General features: G+C 40.2%; 1 protein-coding gene across 2 annotated transcripts; it reads right to left on the reverse strand.

The window, feature by feature from the left end:
• Positions 1–1,824: 1,824 nt before the first annotated feature.
• xirp1 (xin actin binding repeat containing 1) lies at positions 1,825–18,290 on the reverse strand. Of its 2 annotated transcripts, XM_055014204.1 has the most exons (8): positions 18,136–18,290; positions 16,544–16,688; positions 15,804–15,858; positions 15,451–15,717; positions 13,872–13,950; positions 10,667–10,818; positions 10,414–10,455; positions 1,825–9,022 (listed from the first exon to the last, which is right to left on the reverse strand). In XM_055014204.1, the coding sequence occupies exons 2-8, from the start codon at positions 16,666–16,668 to the stop codon at positions 2,099–2,101; spliced, it is 7,644 nt and encodes a 2,547-aa protein (XP_054870179.1). In that variant the 5' UTR covers positions 16,669–16,688; positions 18,136–18,290; the 3' UTR covers positions 1,825–2,098. The 2 variants fall into 2 exon arrangements, with proteins under 2 accessions (XP_054870179.1, XP_035798088.2); XM_035942195.2 differs by lacking the exons at positions 13,872–13,950; positions 15,451–15,717; positions 15,804–15,858; positions 16,544–16,688; positions 18,136–18,290 and adding an exon at positions 12,794–13,019.
• Positions 18,291–19,607: the final 1,317 nt, after the last annotated feature.

Raw genomic sequence — 19,607 nt, forward strand, 5'->3', positions numbered from 1 at the left:
GTGGTCACAGGTGTTATAACTAGGGCTGCACACTGACTCGCCTTGCAGCTAGAAGATCCTCGGTTCGCGTCCTGGCCTGGGATCTTTCTGCATGGAGTTTGCATTCGCTGGATTTTGGTTGATTTTTTTGTGAATGTTCTTAAGAAACACTTTTAACATTTCTTTTTTTCCACCAAAAATTGTTCAAAGATTTCCAAAAAATGTTAAAAATGTGGACATCAGAAGTTTCACTGTGAAAATATTTTTTTTTCCCACATTTTCAAACTTTAAAACAGGTCAACTTTGACCCGCAGGATGACAAGAGGGTTAAGAATAAAATAGAATAGAATAGCCACTTTATTGTCAACCAGAACATACACTAGCTGGTGCACATTATGACTGAAATTCCGGTGCAACAAGCTCGTCATTGGACTGATAAATACAAAAACAAACAAGAATTTTTCTAAAAAACAATTCCAATATATACATGTAAACAACTATATAAATATATATATAAATATGTATATATAAATATATACACACACATACATATATATATATATATATATATACACACACACACACACACACACCTGTAAACATACACATCCGCACATATATATTTTACAGTGAAGATGTGGCATCGGTATTGCACGTGCAGTGAAAAAAAAAAAGTAGCAGCAGTTATGTATTCACAGTGACAACGGGTGCCCAGAAGGGTTAGTTTGAGTTCAAGAGTCTGATGGCTTGGGGGATGAAACTGTTCCAGAACCTGGCTATTCTCATTCTGATGCTGCAGAACCTCCTCCCAGAGGGGAGCAGGGAGAACAGTCCATGGTAGGGGTGTGTAGAGTCTTTGATGATGTTGCTGGCTCTGCTGAGACAGCACTGTGTGCAACATCCTGGATGGATGGAAGAGAGGTCCCCATGATCTTCTCTGCCGTCCTCACCACCCTCTGCAGTGACTTCCTATCTGAGGGCCTGGAGCTGCCAAACCAGATGGAGATGCAGCTGGTCAGCAGCTCTCTATGGTGCCTCTGTAGAAGGTGGTAAGGATGGGGGGGGGCAGCTGTGCTCTCTTCATCCGTCGTTAAAGTCCCAATTCTAAATGTGGCTCGCCTGCTGCTGTTTTATCATCATTGTTTAGTTCTTTAATTTTACAGTTCAGTTTTAATTCCTTTGTTGTTCAACCATCTAGGTGGTTTATTTGATACTTTTTATAGCAATTTTACATCTGTTGCAGTGGAGCAACCATTTTGTGTGGAGGCTAAACTAATGCTGAGGTCCTCATGCTGGAGTTGAGCACACTGAGGCATTTTCTTTGCTGTGGGGATTGTTATGTGACCCTTGAAGCCCTTGAGTTAGAACCCTTAGAGCCTCCTCAGTAAAGTGATTCAGCTTACTTTCTTTACTTTTATTTGCATTTTGTTGGATTGAATATTTAAAATTTTCTGAAATGTACTTGTGTATATAAATATGTGAATATAGGCATTTTAACTTTACTAAATAAAACTCAAATTTACTCCCCTTATTGCTTGGTAAAGTTTGATTTCTAAAATCTTTTTACCCTCGTAGCGGCAACAGTTTATTAATTTTTTTACTGGGTTCTTTCTATAAAATATTTGATTAATTGAGAACATGTCGCTGTCTTATATCAGTGACTGGTTTGTGTGCCTTGTCAGTAGTTTTTCTACACTATGTTGATCATCCTTAAAGTAACATTTCCTGGGTTGTAATTCCCCCAGAGGTTATATCTGTGCTTGTTGATATAATTCCTTCATTGTCATTTGCATTCAATAATAATGAGAGTAAGTGTGGAGACTCAAAATAACTTTTTACACTCACTTCTCTTAAAATGTAATTTATTTGACAATTTACACAACAGAACATACAGTGTTAACTATATGCTTAGCCTTAATAAAAGAACTTAACACTTTATTGTGTGGTTACAGTATAAAATCTATAAGACAAATGTTTTGCAATTTAAAGTCAACATTTTCATTATTTCATAAGATCAGTTTAATAACTAACAAAACCTCTCCATTAAAACATAATGGGATAAATACACAAATGGAATAACTGCTTTCCTAATGTTAAAGGACATTGACGAGTGGCTTGTTTACTGCTTGTCCTTCGGTTGGCTGAATGTTACAAACACCGTCCCTTCCTCTTTGGTGCTGCTCGACACTTTATCTTCAAAAGTGCGGCCAGGTCTTCGCATTAATGGGGATGTCATGACTTCGTATCTGGTTGGACTCCCAACTACTTCAAACAGAGCAGGTGCTTTGCTGTCAGACTGTTTGGTGACAAATGTTGAAGTTACGGAAGAAACAAAAACATTGCCAAAGCCATCAGTCTCCTCGTATGTTTCGCTGACGGTTTTTTTGCCGATCATTCCTGCTGGTTGCTCTGGAACAGTTTTCACCTCAAGCACACTGACTTTGCGTTGTGGACCATTTTTTGAAGACTCTGATGCAGCAGAAACCAGATCACTGTTTGCATCATCCGTCTTTGGTTTGAAAGTTGACATGGTTGACTTTGGTTGCTCGATGGGCCTTCTGGCAGCGGAGCGAATGGAGATGAATGATGGGGAAGACTGGGAGGATGACTGTCTAATAAGTGGCTTATTGTGCACTTGTCTGGGCCCGTCTTTTTTGGAAAAGCTTGAATCCAAATCTGTTTGGAGATTTGCATCAGTCGTCTCTTGGGTTTGACCTGATTTGGCCTTGCTGGACACAATACTGATCTTCCTGATGTTGTTGCCGGGTTGAAGGTTTTGCTCAGATTTCAAAGATTCATCAAATAGCCCTGACAACCCTGCAATGTCCGCCTCAGATTTCAGATTAGAGACAGAGTACAAAGCCTTTTTAATTGTTTCTTCGATTTCAAGCAGTTTTGTTAAAGTCTGTTCCTTCAGATTCATTATTTCCTTGCTCGCCTTTTCCAGATCTTCAAATGCAGTCTCCACTGAGGAGATGCTCTCAAGATCATCATCCTGTGTTTCTATTTCAACTTTCTTTTCCTCCATTTTGCTTTGCTTAGCTTTTTGACTTGGTGCAGCCATCCAAGCAGGGACGTTCTCGTACAACGTCTTCAGGCAGCTGGTGTCTACGCTGTTGGCCTCGCCTTCGATTTCTTGCACCTGAGACAGGATTCCTTTGAGTTCCTCTCGTTTCCTTAAATTTTCAAAGATTTCCATTGCCGCCTTCACATTTCCCTTCATGATCTCCTCCTTGTGGACAGAAAGCCTTTGTCGTCTTTCGTCCTCTGTCTCCCTTGCTTTCTTCTCTCTTAAAACTACTTTATCCTTAGGCTTGTTTTTCTTTACATTGAGGTGATTTTGCTGCATAAAACTCACATCAGTTGAGGTGTTACTCTCTGATGTTTGCACTTCAGTCTTGTTGTGTTGCTTTTTGGAAGGTTTGAGATGTGGTTTGTTGTCAGTTTGTTTATGGTCATTAACACTATCATTTGTGACTTTTACCTTCTTGGAAAATGAAGCTCTTTTGTCCAAAGCCTCACTGTCCTTTCTTTCAAAGTTCTGTAGAGCTGCCCGCAAGCTTGAATTCATTTCATTTTTACATTCTTCTGCATAACTCTTCATGCACATCTGTATCTCCTCAGCTGCATTGATTTTCTTGATCTCATTTCTCTCCATTTCCACATCATTGCTGTTGATCAGTTGGCAGTCTGATTTGCTCCCTGTCAGTGGTGCTGTTTTCTTCATGTTTTCCTGAGTCACTAGTAGATGTTCACTGGTTTGATTAGATTCTTGCACTGCTTCCTCAATACATTTTCTGTGGTATGTTTCATGTAAGTTCTCTTTACTGATTTTACCATGTGTTGTAGTTTCTTGTTGCTTGTCTATAGACAGTGAAGGAAACTGTTTTGGAGAAATCACTGCACCTTTTACTATGCCTTTAATAGGGCGAGCAACTTCAAGAGAAGGACCTGGCAACGTTTTTGGTTCTTCCACAACGACTGATTTTGTCCACTGTGGCTTCGGTGGTAAAGCTGGTTTCTGCTCCTGTGATTTCTCAGTCTTTGAACAGAGTGGAGGTGGATTTCCATTTTCAGAACTGGGTGATTTAGAGTTTCCATTTGCTACAGGGTTGGGAGTTGGATTCTGTGTTGTAATGGATGGCTGTCCTTCACAGGTTACTGAAATTGAAGGAGATAATTTTGTGTCAGATGGAGGCACAGACACCACAACACACTGCTTGTGAACAGTCTTGCTCCTCTCTGAACAAGCTCTGCCTGAATTCCTGTATATCATTGCAGCTTTATAGTCTCCTTTGGATACATTTACGCTAGACTTCTCAAGAGATTCCAGAGCCAATTGCACATTTCCTCTTACAATATTCTCTTTATCTAAGAACTTCTGCTCTGTGGCTGCATTCTGCAGAGATCTAATGGCTGCCTTCACATCTCCTCTTATAGCTTCTTCTGCCTCATCTTCAGTTGTATGACCATTAAACTCACATCCCACAAAAGGTGTATGTGATTCTGGGGCACAATTACTGACTACGACTGCACTTTGTTGACAAGGTTCAAAGGAAACATGGCTTTCCTGATCTCTCTGTGCATCACTGACCTTTGGAAAAGTCCTGATTTGCTGGCATCTGGAGGAGGATGAGCATGCAGACTGTGTCACTGTAGAAGAACTTTCCTCATGCGCTGACACATTCAGGTTGTATATTTTTCCAGGAACAACCACCTCCCGATCCACATGCATGCTTTGCATCTTCGCCATTTCCAGAGACTTTTTTGCTGCTTTCACATCTCCGGATATAATGACCTCTTTTTGTGCTTGGTTTCCTTCGATTTCTGGACCTTGAGCTGACAAGTCCATGTCATAGATAGTTCCAGGTGTAAAGATTTCTCGCTCCACACACATGCTCTGTTGCTTCGCACGTTCTAATGACTGCATTGTTGCCTTGATGTCTCCAGCTACAATCTCCTCTTTTTCAACAAACACAGGTTGCTTTACTGAAAGTTGTTGCTTTGCTGATGAGATATCGCCAGGAATTATTTCTTCCTTTGGCATAGAGTTGTCAGTGTTGACAGAACATTCTGATGAAAAAACTTTCTTGGTGTTCTTCACATCTCCTGGCAGAACATCAGAAATGGTTCGTTCCACTTGCTCTTTTTGCTGGCACAGGCTTCTCTTTGCTTCCTTCACACCACCTTGCACTGTTTCAATCTGCTCTTTGGCCAAATAGCTGTGATCAACTTCATCTTCTGTCTCAGCATGAAGACTCTTCAGGTAATGCAGCTCTCCTTTCTCAATACAGCTTTTGTACAGATTGACGTTTCCCTTCTCGTTTTCATCCACTCTACATAATGTTGCAGTCCTCTGACTGTTGGCAGTAGCTAACAGGTTTCCAATTGTTGACTTTACATCTCCCCTCTCTGTGAGGTGACTCTCAGTTTTCATCTCATAACTACAGATGAGCGAATAAACTGACATCTGCGCTTGTCCCTCTGCAGTCTCTTGCATTACGATTCCCTTTTTGAAATTTTTATCTTCAACAAGCAGCTCATCGATCATCTGGGCAATGTTTTGTATTCTTTGATCTCTCTCTATGTTGATTGTGGTGCTTGACTGGAAGACAGGGAGCTCTACTACTGTTGTGTTAACTTTGCCTTTTTCAGTTTCTCTCAGAAGTGTAACTTGCGGATTGAGGGTTGGTTTGAGTAAGAGTTGTAGCATGATGTTCCTGATGTTACCCCCAACAACCTCCTCTTTCTGGATCTGCACACCTTCATTGCTTTCAAGCAGATATTTTGCCATGTTGACATTCCTGCTCTCATTTGCTTCAATAATGATGCCACTTGAGTGAATAAAAGTCATTTGACGCAAATAGGAAAGTGTGTCAGCAACACTGTTGACAGTGATTTTGTCCAGTGGAGTGGTTTCAAACAGCCAGGTAGTGCACTTCACATCAGCTTTTGGTATCTCCTCAACACCTTGCACTGAGGTATTTGCAGGCTCCTTGATCTTGTCCAAGGGCTGTGATTCAAATAGCCAGGTGCAGCGTTTCACATCTCCCTTCTGGTTGTCTTCCCTGTGGACTGTTTTCACTGGAGTCTGCTCCTGAGGTTCCCCTTTCAGACTGTCAATGCTCTGATTCTCAAAGAGCCATGTGGAGGTCCTGACATCACCACGCTGGACATCAGTGACACTAACCATTCGCACAAACTTATTGCTTGACTGCTCAGATTCAAATTTCTGTTTATTCAGCTGCACACTGGTGCTGCCAAAGTCTTCAGTGACTGTAACAGGGGACTCTTCTCGGCTGGTGAAGGAGTCCAGAGGTTGTGTCTCAAACTTCCATCTGGCTGACTTTACATCTCCTTTCTTGACATCTTCTTGGGTGACAGCTCGGATGACATAAACTTCATTCTCTGCCTTGATAGCATCGAGTGGTTTTGTCTCAAACATCCATCTTGCTCCTCTTACGTCACCACTCTTTACCTCTTCTTTCTTTACAGTTGTGACTTCATGAAACAGGCCCTCTTTGTCTCTGATGGCGTACAGTGGCAGCGACTCAAACATCATCGTGCTTGACTTCACGTCGACATTGATTGCAGGTTGTTCCACACAGACTGACTGGTGCTCAAGTGGTTCATCGTGGATTTTGTCCAGTGATGAGGTTTCAAATATGAACTTTTTGTTTTGTACATCACCGCTCTCAAGACCTCCAACTCTCTCCACATTAGTTTCCTCATTGTCCTTGCTGATTTTGTTCATGGGGCAGTTCTCAAACATCCAAGTAAATTTATGTACAGAACCTTTTTCAATCTGTTTGTCTTGGTTCTGCTCAACTGATGTTGCCATCATTTCTAATCCTATTTCATCAAGGGATTGGGATTCAAATAGTTCTTTGACTCGTGAGACATCTCCTGACTGAAAGTTGACCTGACTGATGCATCTCAAATCTTGTTCTACTTTTGAATCCCTGCTTATTTTATCCAAGGTTTCTGTTTCAAAAAGATGTTTGACTGTTTGAACACCGACCTCTGATTTGACAGAATCCTGTGTGGTGCTGCATAGCTTTAGATTGTACTCATCGCCATCTTTGATGCTGTCGAGAGGCTGTGATTCAAAAAGCCAAGTAATGGACTTGACATCTGTGTTGTCAATCACTTCTTTTTCTTTCATTTTTTCAGATTTGTCATACAAAATGTCCATCGGTTGTGTCTCAAATAACCATTTACAGGTCTTGACGTCACCTTTACGTTGCTCCTCCTCCAGTGAAGAGCTTTGCTCGGTCTGATTGAACTTTGAATGGATCCCGTCAATTGTCTGGGTTTCAAAAAGCCACTTTGCCATCTGGACATCACCCATACTATCCTCCTGTCTGGTGATACCTTTGATTATTTCAACATTTTCTTTTCCTTCTGCCAGCTGGTCCAAAGGCTTGGTCTCAAACATCCACTTATAGTTTTTGACTTGCCCTTTGATGAATTCCTCTCGGCTGACTGTTGTAACCTTGTGGAGGTTTCCAGAGCTGTCCTTTATTGCATATAAAGGGGTGATCTCAAACATTGCTTTGTTACCTTTCACATCTCCAGCTGTAATAGTATTTTCCTTCTCGGTAATCTCCTGATCAGAATGAGCAATTTTGCTCAAAGGAATTGTCTCAAAAAGTTGTTTGAATCCTTTAACGTCACCCTTTTCAATCTCTTGCTCTTTAAATGAAGTGTTCTTTTGAATGCTGCCACTCTCGAATATTTCTTTTTTGCCTTTTACTTCTCCTTGTTCTTCAGCTGAAAGGGTAATTTTCTTCAGGTGCCCAACTTTGTAACTGTCACTAAGAGCCTCCACTGGCTGAGTTTCAAACAGCCACAGAGAAGTCTTGACATCACCTCCAATGATTTCCTCCTTTTCCACAGACTTTTCTGCAGAATCTCCTTTTAGTTTTTCCAGTGGTTGCATCTCAAAGAGTTTCCTTTTGTTGCTGACATCAGCCTCCCCTGAAGTTCTTTCAAACTTGTCCACTCCCACAACCTCTCGTATCGTGTCAAATGACTGAGTTTCAAACATCCACCTCTTTCGGTCAACACCTCCTCTGTGCCCCTCCTCCAGAGATATACCCCGAATTATTTTCACTCCATCAGTTCCCTTATTAATCAGGTCCAAAGGCTGAGTTTCAAAAAGCCACCGGGCGGTGCTGATGCTGCTACTGTTGATCTCCTCCCTGCAGATGGATTTAATCTCATGGATATTACCGCTGTTGTCCCTGATTGCACAGCCGGGTTCTGTCTGGAAGAGCTTCACTGTCTTCTGGACATCTCCTTTCTGCTCCTGAAGCTCAGATCTCAGTTTCAGGAAGCTGTGGTCTTCAATGGAATTGCAGCGTCCTAAGTCACTCAGTGTTTTAGACTCAAACAGCAGCCGAGTCCCTCTTACATCTCCGGGCTGGATGGGTTCTTTCAGCACTGCCTCAACCAGTTCACTCTCTTCTCTTTTTGATTTGTTTAGGGAATCTAAAGGCAGGGTTTCAAACAACCATGTTGATGTTCTCACATCCCCTCTGACAGAAGTCTGTCTTTGAGCAGACATTTGTTGGGTGCTGTCGATGTGCTCAAACATTGAGGAGGTGCTTCTGACGTCTCCACCCTTTAGCTCCTCATTATCCAGCAGCTTCTTAGTTGCATGAGGATCTCCAATATTGTCCAGAGTCCAGTTCTCAAAGATCCACCTCATGGACTGCACTTCTCCCTGATAGGCTGCGTCTCCTGCTTGAGTGTTTTCCGACTGCACTGCCTTCATTATCTCATCGTCCACTGCATCGTCGAGATTTGCCCGGAGGTCTGGGTGGATGTGTTTGAAAAGCCTCTTCAGTTCAGTCTTCTGCCGCTGCTGATAGAACATGGAGAAGGTTTCTTTAGGTGGAGGCACTGGAAGGCTACTTTGAGCTAAGGGCCCTTCATAGTCAAGAGGTCTCGGTGGCACAGGAGGAGGTGGGGGGAGAGGCAGGTCATCTTCATCATGAGGGGGTTGTGAAACTGTGACTTTTCTGGCGGCATCTGCCATCTTGGAAAAACAGAAAGGAGCAACATTATCAGGATCTAGTCATCAAAAAACAGCATTAGTTAAGATACATGCAAATATTAGAATGGCATGCATTTAACAAGAAAAGCTATACTTTACCTTTCCTCTATGAGCACTTGATGTTTTTCACCGCAAACCATCCTCTGTCACACCAGGGTTAACAAACACTGCACAGCTGTTAGTAGGCAGACTTCACACAGACACATAATCTAGCTGTCAGTGCAGGTAGCTGCTTTTATTGTTATATTTCGGTATTTTGTTCTCTTTAGGTTGGAAATGCGAAACATAGTGTATATAGAGTGCAATTTGTAAGTAACTGGCTGGGAAACATGTTTTTGTTTTGGCTCTTGGTTCAGGTCAAAAATGACACCAATAGGGCACAGTGTTAAATCTGCATTAAAGCTGCAGAAGGCAGAAATCTGGAAAACGCAAAAGAATATATAACCATATATACGCTTTGAATGTGCAAACCCAGTCAAGCCAAAACTCAGTATTCACTTGCGCTCTACATCTGATTCAAAGCCTGCTCTCCTGAATGGACGTCCTCTAATAATCCCATTCTACTGTCACATCTTATGCTGTTTGCTGATGTTATTGGTATTGATGCTCTCTCATTGCAATTAGCTGAAGTCTCCAGTCATGGATTAGATTTTCTAAAGCCTGAAAATGGATGAGGTGTAGAAGTTTCCTGTAATACAACTTCAATTACAAAATGCTGAAAGGTTAATGTGGAATTTATGCTCAGTGACACGAAAAATATATTGCCTATCCTAGCTTGCATTATTTTTTTTGACCACTTAGGAGCAGTATAAACAAAGGTTAACACAACATTGACTTATTATTACATTTGCTCATAAAAAATCACTGAGACTTTCATTCTCAGGTTTTGCAAATAATTTGCAATGCTAACAGTAGTCTAAGAAACCACCACAGCAACATCACAGGGCTATAAATACAGACAAACAATCACACTCACATTCACGCCTCCAGACAATTCAGAAACACCAATTAACATCAGTAAGTTTTTGGACAGTGGGAAGAAGCCAGAGTACCTGCAGAAAACCCACACATGTAGAGGAGAACATGCAAACTCCATACAGAAACATCGCAGGTCGAGACATGAACCATGGGATCTTCTAACTGTGCAGCCCTATATAGAAATCTCAAATCTGTCATTATGAACTGGATTGTTTGTGGTTCTGCGCTTCTTTTGTCTTAATGTAAATGTAATTTTATGTTACTCCAATGTTTCTCCTTAGGCTTTGAGGTTTTAGTGTGTCATTGGTTATGCAAGCAGCGACTGAAATCCACAGCACACAAATGACAACGAACCACATTTTGCTATAAATGGAGCCAAACAAACTTTACAATACCTTACTAGTTTTGACTTTTGTTGCTGGTGCGGCAATGAATTCCTGTTGAACGACAGAAAAGGGTGATGTCAGTCAGCTTGGATCACAGACAGCATTATTTTCACTAAATACTGGCACTGTGTTACACATATTTAAAGTAGGCAGGAGATTTATTGTAAAATTGCTGCCATTGTGACAGAGCACAGTGGTGGTTCCCTATTGAAGCCCTCGGCCTCAGAGTGTGGGAGGAATGAGAAGCATTTCAGGAACTCACTGGCTGTGTTGAGCCTCCTGTGGAGTCAATAGCTGCTGCTCTGGACAGATAGAGAGCTGATCTGTCTCTCACTGAGGAGGACGTGGATATCCTGTCTCTGGCTGGTCTTGTTGGGGAGCCCCCCTTAGTCAGTGATGAACTATATTTGTCATCTGCAACAGAAAACCAAAAAAAAAAAAAAAAATCCACTCAAATTCACTCCAAATTCATGTAGAATCTTCAGAATAGGACAGCAGCATTAGGATCGGTTCACTTTTACTAGTTGAAATCAGCTGACACAGCTAAAAGTAGGACATCCGGTAAGCAAAGTGGAGTGTGTTTAATGTCGGCAACAAGTTTAGTGATAACACTGTGTCTGTATTTTTAGTGGTGTTCATTGTGTGTATTTATAGTGAGCATGGAATCCTTCTTATCACTCCTCCAACTTCCTGTGTAACCTATTTCATTTACATCAAGGAATGAAACTACACTCAGTACATTTTAGTGAAGAAAAACAAACAAGCTGGTATATTACGGTTTTGATCCTGGCAGCCGACAAGACAAATAGGCCCACACAGCCGGCAACCAAACCGCATGCCACGGCCCGACCATGATGCCAAAGAAGGGAAAAAAAAAAAACAGCAACTGCTAGCTCAGCTGGAGTGTCACAGATTGTTTGCACATTGTTTGCATGAGCTGTCCACCATCAAACCATCAACACCTGACCAAAGGAATGCGACTGCCTGACCCCATAAAAAACATGGAAATGATCTCAGTGTTCCACCTGAAGCCTTAGTCTTTACTGCGATAGTGCAGATTCTGACTGATTACAACAAACACCCTCAGTGTTTCAGGTTAAAAAAAAAAATGCTCCATAATATAAATAAATTACACAGTGCATAGGATATATTCAGAAAATATTTCAACAACAACAGCATAGTGAACAGCATGTTCAGAGGTCAACAGACCAGAGTGCTGCTCAGGCTATCCAGCTGTAACTAATGGCCAGATTTAAACACACCTCCTCTTTTCACGCACTAAGCCCTCACCGGACAAAAGGACGGACCAGCAAGCTGGCGCCTCTCACGAGTCTGGACTTAAAGCATTTTCATAGATGGGTGAGCAGACAGAATGAAGCAACCGAGCGCCATGTGTGTCCCGTTGAAGTCCTCACCCACTAAACCCAGAGGTCACTTGTCATCACCTGTACGTTCACACTTGTATCACTCGCTGGTGAAATACTGATTTATTCATGAAAGGGATTCAAAGACATTCGGCTTTATTAACTTTCTTCCAATCGAGTATCTCTTTTGGTGATTGTCACACTGTCAGAGTAGTTTCCGCTGACATGTCTTTGATCCGGCTTCATTCTTCAGGAATGAAAAGGAGCTATTAGCGGCACAGTAATGGGAGGGCGTTTTGGGCCGCTGGCAGCTGTACAAATGACGGTGAAATGCAGTTGGTATTTGTTCTTCACCACCACCACCACCACCTTCACCACCTTCAGCTGTTGGCGATCGTAGCCACATTCACAGACTGTAACAAAAACCAGCATGCCAGAAGAACGCTCACACTGGAGGGCTTCAAACCCCCCAAACGGCAATGAGTATCACACCGGATAACAAACTTAGACTTTTCTATTCTCTGTTATAATAGATGAACTTATTCTTATAGTTATTCATCATGACGCTGATGACAGAAAGAAGGAGACCATCTGAGCATCTGATTGATGGTGATCTCTGACCTCCCATTCCAGACATTTCTAAGGATAAGGGACTGAAAATCGATAGCCGCTTAAGAGTAAATTAAGATGCCAATGAAATAGTCAAAACACTTCAGTTTGTGACCATTATAGCTCATAAGGAGGCAAGAGCAAAATGGATCATCGTAATTAATTTTAAAATCAATAATCTCAAACATATTCTTTATCGTCTCAATATCAGAAAAGGCGACACACAGGCACAATGTTAAACTTAATATTTTGAATCCCATTTGGCTGAAATAAAGTAAATTCATTCTATTTTTCTCACACATTGAGGCCAAAAACAGAATGCTGTAATATCAAACAGCTTCATTGTTATACAGCAGGATTGTAATTCTACATCAGCCACACATCCTCATTATTGAATGAAGTTAATATCTACTTACTAAAGTCGCATCCGGTGTTGTTCTGCCCGTCACTTCCCTGTGTGTCTCTGCTGTGTTGGACTCTGGAGGCCTCAGTGATGTGAGCTGCAGCTCGTCTCACTGTGACTGAGCTCTTTCTAGTCCTGTGGCCTTGGTGACAGCTGATTTTTATCAGGTCCCGCTGTCCCAGTGGAAGGCTTGCGGTTATTTTGGGATGGTGGGCTGGCTGCTGCTACTCGACTGAGTCAAACACCTCTGTTAGTCACTGGAGGACTGGGGCTCCCCTCCACCTCCCATTCCCAAAGCTACATTGTCACCCACTATAACGGGCGCTGGGTGGGACCAATAGTATGTGTGTCAGTGGGAGTATTGTGGGCAGTGTAATAAAAAAACACACGGGAAGGTCCTATTTTGGTAACATGGTGCTCTAATAACATTTCTACAGATACTACTTCCTATTAATGTGCCACATAATGTTCCTCTACTGCACCAGAACACAATTTTATAGCTGAAATGTTTAAATAATTTGTCTTTATTTTCGATACTGGGCTCATACACTCACATTCCTGACCTTCTCTTACTCACACCACAAGATAAAAACGCCACCATAATGAAGCAATATCAGTTCCTGGACTCGGAGACGTCTCACCTCACGGGGCCAAGGTCTGCTTCACGGTCAAAGCCGTCAGACAGCCTATCTTTAAGCATGTGTGCCGAACACATAGTTATGCTTTTACACCACTACATCCTTGTCTTTATTTAGCTTTTTTCCTCCCACCACCAAACAGCAACATGAGTTACTGCTTACCAAACTCTGTCAGGATCCAGATGGCGACGGTCTGAGCGCTACAGGCCTTGATCCTGACATGTTTGCTCTCTAGAAACTTAATATAGACTCATGTGATATGCTGGATATGTGTGGATGTTGACTGAGCCTGCAGTCATATTTCAGTAGGTCAATACTGAAAGTGAGGACAGCTCATTATAAACTGAGTCCCCAAAATATAAGCTTCTTGGCTCTGAAAGGACCCTGGCGCTGATCTCATCAGGCCTCATAGATGTCAGCGACTATAAACATGAAATTAATGCCTCTGCTCACCATGTGTGTGCTTAGATGTTCTGTTGTAACTCTCTGGGAGTCCATTCATTGGCTTTCCTCCATCCAGCTGGGTGGCGCTCTGTGAAACAACAACATGTAAAGTTAGAGGTGGCTGCCAAGATTTAACTAAAGGGAGATTAAAGCAGTAGTTTGGCACCGAGAGTTTTCTGAGATATGCTGGATTAGCTCTTCACTTCTTGACTTTTATTTTTGCCAGTGGATCTTCAGCTGCTCTTTGTTTGTTCAACTGTTTACTTTCTGTAAGTTTCTTCTTTCTAAAACCAGGTTACAGTTACTAATCTGTTTGAGTCAGCACTATTTTGTAGTAAAGCCCGCTGGCATTGCCACTTTGATTCTCTCACACATGCGACAGAGCTTTCCTTTATCCATGACATTTTCTGTGAACTGCACTTTGAGTTCCACCAACTTTGCTGCTGGTTTTGTATTGATACTTATATTAAAGAGTATAAAAGAAAGATCTTGTTTACATCCTCCTTATTAAGTGAGGGATTTGTACTGATAAGTGGGTACAGTGGCTTTTATGTTTCACTGTTATGTCTCTTTTTCTTAGGGACTACGGATGTAAATTAGCATTGTGCTATAATCCGGCATATTTACGCCCATTTCTGAATAAATGGGCGTTCATTAATGTGCACTGTCCCTACCAAATAAAGAAATAAATAAAATAAAAAAATATGTAAAGTTTAACCCTTGTGTTGTCCTGCAGGTCAAAATTGACCCGTTTTAAAGTTTGAAAATGTGGAGAAAAAAATATTTTCACAGTGAAACGTCTGATGTCCACATTTTCAACATCTTTGGGAATTCTTTGAACATTTTTTGGTGGGAAAAAAAAATGTTAAAAATGTTTCTTAAAAACATTCACAAAAAAATCAACCAAAATCCAGCAAATTTTGCTGGATTTTGGTTGATTTTTTTGTGAATGTTCTTAAAGAAATTATTAGAAGTTTTATTTTTTATTTTTATATATATATATATATATATATATATATATATATATATATATATATATATATATATATATATATATATATATATATATATATATATATATATATATATAAAAATAAAAAAATCACTTTAAATATTTTTAGGATTTTTTTTGGAAGATTTTTACAAATTTTTTGAAAATATTTCCAAGAAATTTCTTGCCAAATTTGGAGGATTTTCTTAAAATAAAACTTTTAAGGGAAACTTTTAAGAAATTATTGGAATTTTCTTCCTGAAGGTTTTGCAGATTTTCAGAAATTTGGGGAATTTTTTTGCTGAATTTTGGGATTTTTTTCAGACAAGGAAACAATATTTTTTGGTGCCCGTAAATGAAGACAATAGCAGAGTTAATAACTTGCTAACTGGCAGTTAGGTGAGAATGCATCCCAGGCAATGTTGTGGAGTAACACAAGAGTAATGTTATCTGCAGTGTAACAAATCACACTCTACAGGGAGTAAAGAAGTCTAGGGATAAGTTACTTCTGTGCAATACATCATTTTTTTGAGTAACAATGGCAATTCTTGTTATGGTTTCTTATGTTAAACAGAGCTCATGTTGGAGCTCACATACCCGAGTAGTTGTGTCCTTTAGAAGAGTGTTGTGACCTCTCCTGTCCTGCAGGTGGCAGTCTCTCCCTGTGTTATTGGAGTTGAGCCCAGGGTTGCTGCTGTAGTTCTGCAGGTTGGCTTTGGACTCAAACAGAGCACACAGAGCTCTGGTGCTGGAAGTCTGCCTCTGAGGTAAGAAGTCCATGGAGCGACTCCTGGACAGATTAGAGCTTCTTCTTGACCCCCAGAGGGAATCCTTCTCTCTGCTGTCCACACAGCTCTCTGCCAGCTGAGGAAGGGGGTGATTTTAAGGTGTTTGTCAGATTTATTGAAAGTTTTCAGATTGGATTGGTAAATCAGACATAGGCGTATCACCTCAGCTTTTTGCTCTGCTCTGTCATAACTCCTCAGGTCAGCACAGCTTTGGTAACTGTTGGAACAAATTTATAGAGAACTGGATTAGAAATGACCCCAGCTCGGTTCTAGTGAGAAGCTTTGGGTGCAAATGTGTGTAAATGCATGCATTTGAAGCAGGGTACTCAGTTAGCTTGTAAATGTCCATAATGTGTACTATATATATGTATATACACTGATCAGCCACAACATTATGACCACTGACAGGTGAAGTGAATAACATCGATCATCTTGTTCTAATGCAACGTTCTGCTGTGAAACCTTGAGTCCTGACATTCATGTGGATGTTTGACAGGTATCACCCACCTAAACACTGCAGGTCAAGCAACCTCCCATGTCAACAGCAGTCCTTGATGCCAGTTGCCACCCTTAGCAGGACAATGCCCCCTGACACACCACAAAAACTGCTCAGGAGTGGTCCAGGGAACATGGCAGAGCTAAGCTGTTCACCCAGGTTCCACTCTCCCCAGAACCAAATCTTACTGAGCATCTGTGGGATGTGTCAGGATCAGCCTGATCTAGGTAGATCCCACCCTGCAACCCACAGGACCCACAGAATTCACTGGTACCACAGGACATCCCCAGAGATCCTATGTCCATGCCCCACTGGGTCAGAGGAGTTTTAGCAGCATCAAGGAGACCAACACAATATTAGGCAGATGGTCATAATGTTATGCCTGACCATGTTGTGTGAAACCTACTGTTGCACCAGCTCAGAGACAGATTTTCTGTCCCAGCGGGTTGAAGCTGGCAGGACCCACGACCTCTCCTGAACATCAGAAAGAGTCTTCAGGGACTGAGTCCTCCTCAGGCCAAATGTCTCCATCACAGTCCCTCTAACAACAGCTGCAATAAGGGAGCAATATGTGATTTGTGCTCTAAAAGTCAAGGGTGGAAAAAATATTCAGATCCTTTACTCTTAACCCTGTAAGACCCATATATAGAAACAAAATAGCCAAAAAAATTATTATTATTATTATTATTATTATTATTATTATTATTATTATTATTATTATTATTATTATTATTATTATTATTATTATTATTATTATTATTACAATAATAATAATAATAATAATAATAATAATAATAATAATAATAATTGTATAAAATAATATAATACAAATGCACACACACATATATATGTGTGTGTGTGTTTGTGTAAACCCAAATAAAGAAAAATAATAACAAAAAAATTAAAACTGATGTATTTTTTGCAACAGTGGGTTTTACAGGGTTAAAAGTACCAATGAAGCACTATTTAAAAAATGCACAGTTACAGGAGACAAGTATGATGGTTTATCAGATAATTACAGGGAAAGGCATGGGAGAATAAACAAACTTCTGATACACAAATCTGTTTTCAATTTTAGGACTTTCTCTCTAATCTGTGAACAATTATTGAAATTTTTTGGGGAAGTTTAGAGGGAAAAAAACTGTTAACAACTCACAGACATCTGAACTGTGACCTCGAACACACAGTGTTTTTGTAAGACATCAAAAACCAAAAAATGTTGGAAACCACTGGTTTAGTCTCTAATGTTTTGTATTTCACAAGCTTGTCATATTATCTATTGTGCAAAATGTTCACCTTGAAAGTCACTACAGCAGTTGAGTAAAAAGTACAATATTTCCCTCTAAACTGTAGGGGAGTAGAAGTATAAGGAAGCATAAAATGGAAATACTGTAGTAAAGTACAAGTATCTCAATATGCCACTTAACTACAGTACTTATGTAAATGTTCTTAGTAACTTTCCAGCACAGATGAAATTGCATCATTATTCTTATAATAAGTATTATAATTCTGCTTATATTGCATCATAGCACACATAATAAAACCCATTAATCCTTTTATTTAATTCAGCATTAACATCTACAATCAGTTAAAACTAAATCTGAAATCATCAAAAATCCAAGTATACAACCGAGGTTTAGCTTCATCTGAGTTATTATGTAACTGACTATGACACTGGTAGTCATATGACTCTGTTAATGTTTATGAACTCCTGCACTCAGACAGCAAACACAAATTTAAGCCTCAAGATGACTGTGTGCTGTTGTACACTCAGTAAATGATTATAATGCTGCTAAAAGTCGTGCACCACTCGACTTTTAAAGGAAGAAAAACACATTTCAATCTCAAACTGAGACATTTAGATTCACTTTTACATTCTATAAATCTCACATCAAAGCCGTGCAAATCTGAAAACTACAAAATGCGACATAGTTGAAATATTATTATTGCAAAAAAAATGTTCTGTTTGCCAAATCCAGTGAATATTCAGCTTCTTACCTGAAGAGGAGAAGCAGAAGAAGTCACCTGTGCATCTCTGTCTTCCTGCCTGACTTGTGGTTTAGGAGCATCTCTCACAAGACACAGCAATTTCCAGTGGCCAAAGTCCTTGAACACCTTGTGATTCAAGGCTTCCGGATATGAGATTTACCACCATAACTGCCCCCTGATAAATTTCTCTGATGCATCAATAAAACACAACTGCAATTCAAAAAGCAAGTACAAAGTAAAAGCTGAATTTTCCAATTTTATTTGTCTTTATTATGCAAAACACATCACCAAAGTACATCCTCCACATCTGTCTTTCTCCATAACTTGATGAAAACAGTTCAGTTTGGTGTTTAAATACTAATGACAGTGCTGACAGTGTGAGGCATCACAAACCACTGAGAAACCAGACCTGTGTGCACTATGACAGCTGCTCCGGTCAGATGTCGGTGTTGAAATGCCCGACATAGCTGCCCTGTTACTGTATCTCATGCCAGAACTCAGAGCAGCAGCGTTTTATCTGCACCTCGCATGTGTAGCCCGTCGTTTTACTGCCGCAGCCGTAGTCGCATTCATTCATGCCGTCATTCCTCAGTGCACTTAAACGGATGATAATGTGATAAGTTGCTACCGCCGTTCTGCTGATACAGAACACAACAAGCAGCAGAAAAGCTGACAGTGCAGGTGAACAGATGTCATGCTTGTTTTCTGTTGATGATTACAGTCTGCTGGTGCTCAAAGGGTGGAGTTACAATTCTACCATACTTTTTTTTTTATCCTACTAGGTCTAAGGAAAAACATTTTACAGGCAATGTATCATAAAGTTTACAGTTTCATAATGTACAGGCTAACAATCACTGACAGCTGTTCTTTACTGTGTGGAGAGAAATGTGTCCTCAACAAATATGTGTTAACCCTCGTGTCGTCCTGTGGGTCAAAATTGACCCGTTTTAAAGTTTGAAAATGGAAAAAAAAAAAATTTCACAGTGAAACTTCTGATGTCCACATTTTCAACATTTTTGGGAAATCTTTGAACATTTTTTGATGGAAAAAAGGTTAAAAATGTTTCTTAAGAACATTCACATAAAAATCAACCAAACCCAGCGAATTTCGCTGGATTTTGGTTGGCTTTTATGTGAATATTCTTCAAGAAAATATTAGAAGTTTTATTGATATGTATGGAATCACTTTAGATGGTTTTAGGATTTTTTTGGAAGATTTTTACTCATTTTTTGAAAATATTTACAAGAATTTTCTTGCCAAATTTGGGATTTTATTTTTTTTAAATAAAATTTTTAAGCAAAATTTTTAAGGAATTATTGGAATTTTCTTCCTGAAGGTTTTGCAAATTTTCAGAAATTTGGAGAATTTTTTGCTGAATTTTGGGATTTTTTTTTCAGACAAGGAAACAGTATTTTTTGGTGCCCATAAATGAGGACAACAGGAGGGTTAAGTTCTTATTACCATGGCCTTGTGTGGGGTTT

This window comes from Amphiprion ocellaris, chromosome 10 (assembly GCF_022539595.1).
Source record: "Amphiprion ocellaris isolate individual 3 ecotype Okinawa chromosome 10, ASM2253959v1, whole genome shotgun sequence".
NCBI lineage: Eukaryota > Metazoa > Chordata > Actinopteri > Pomacentridae > Amphiprion > Amphiprion ocellaris.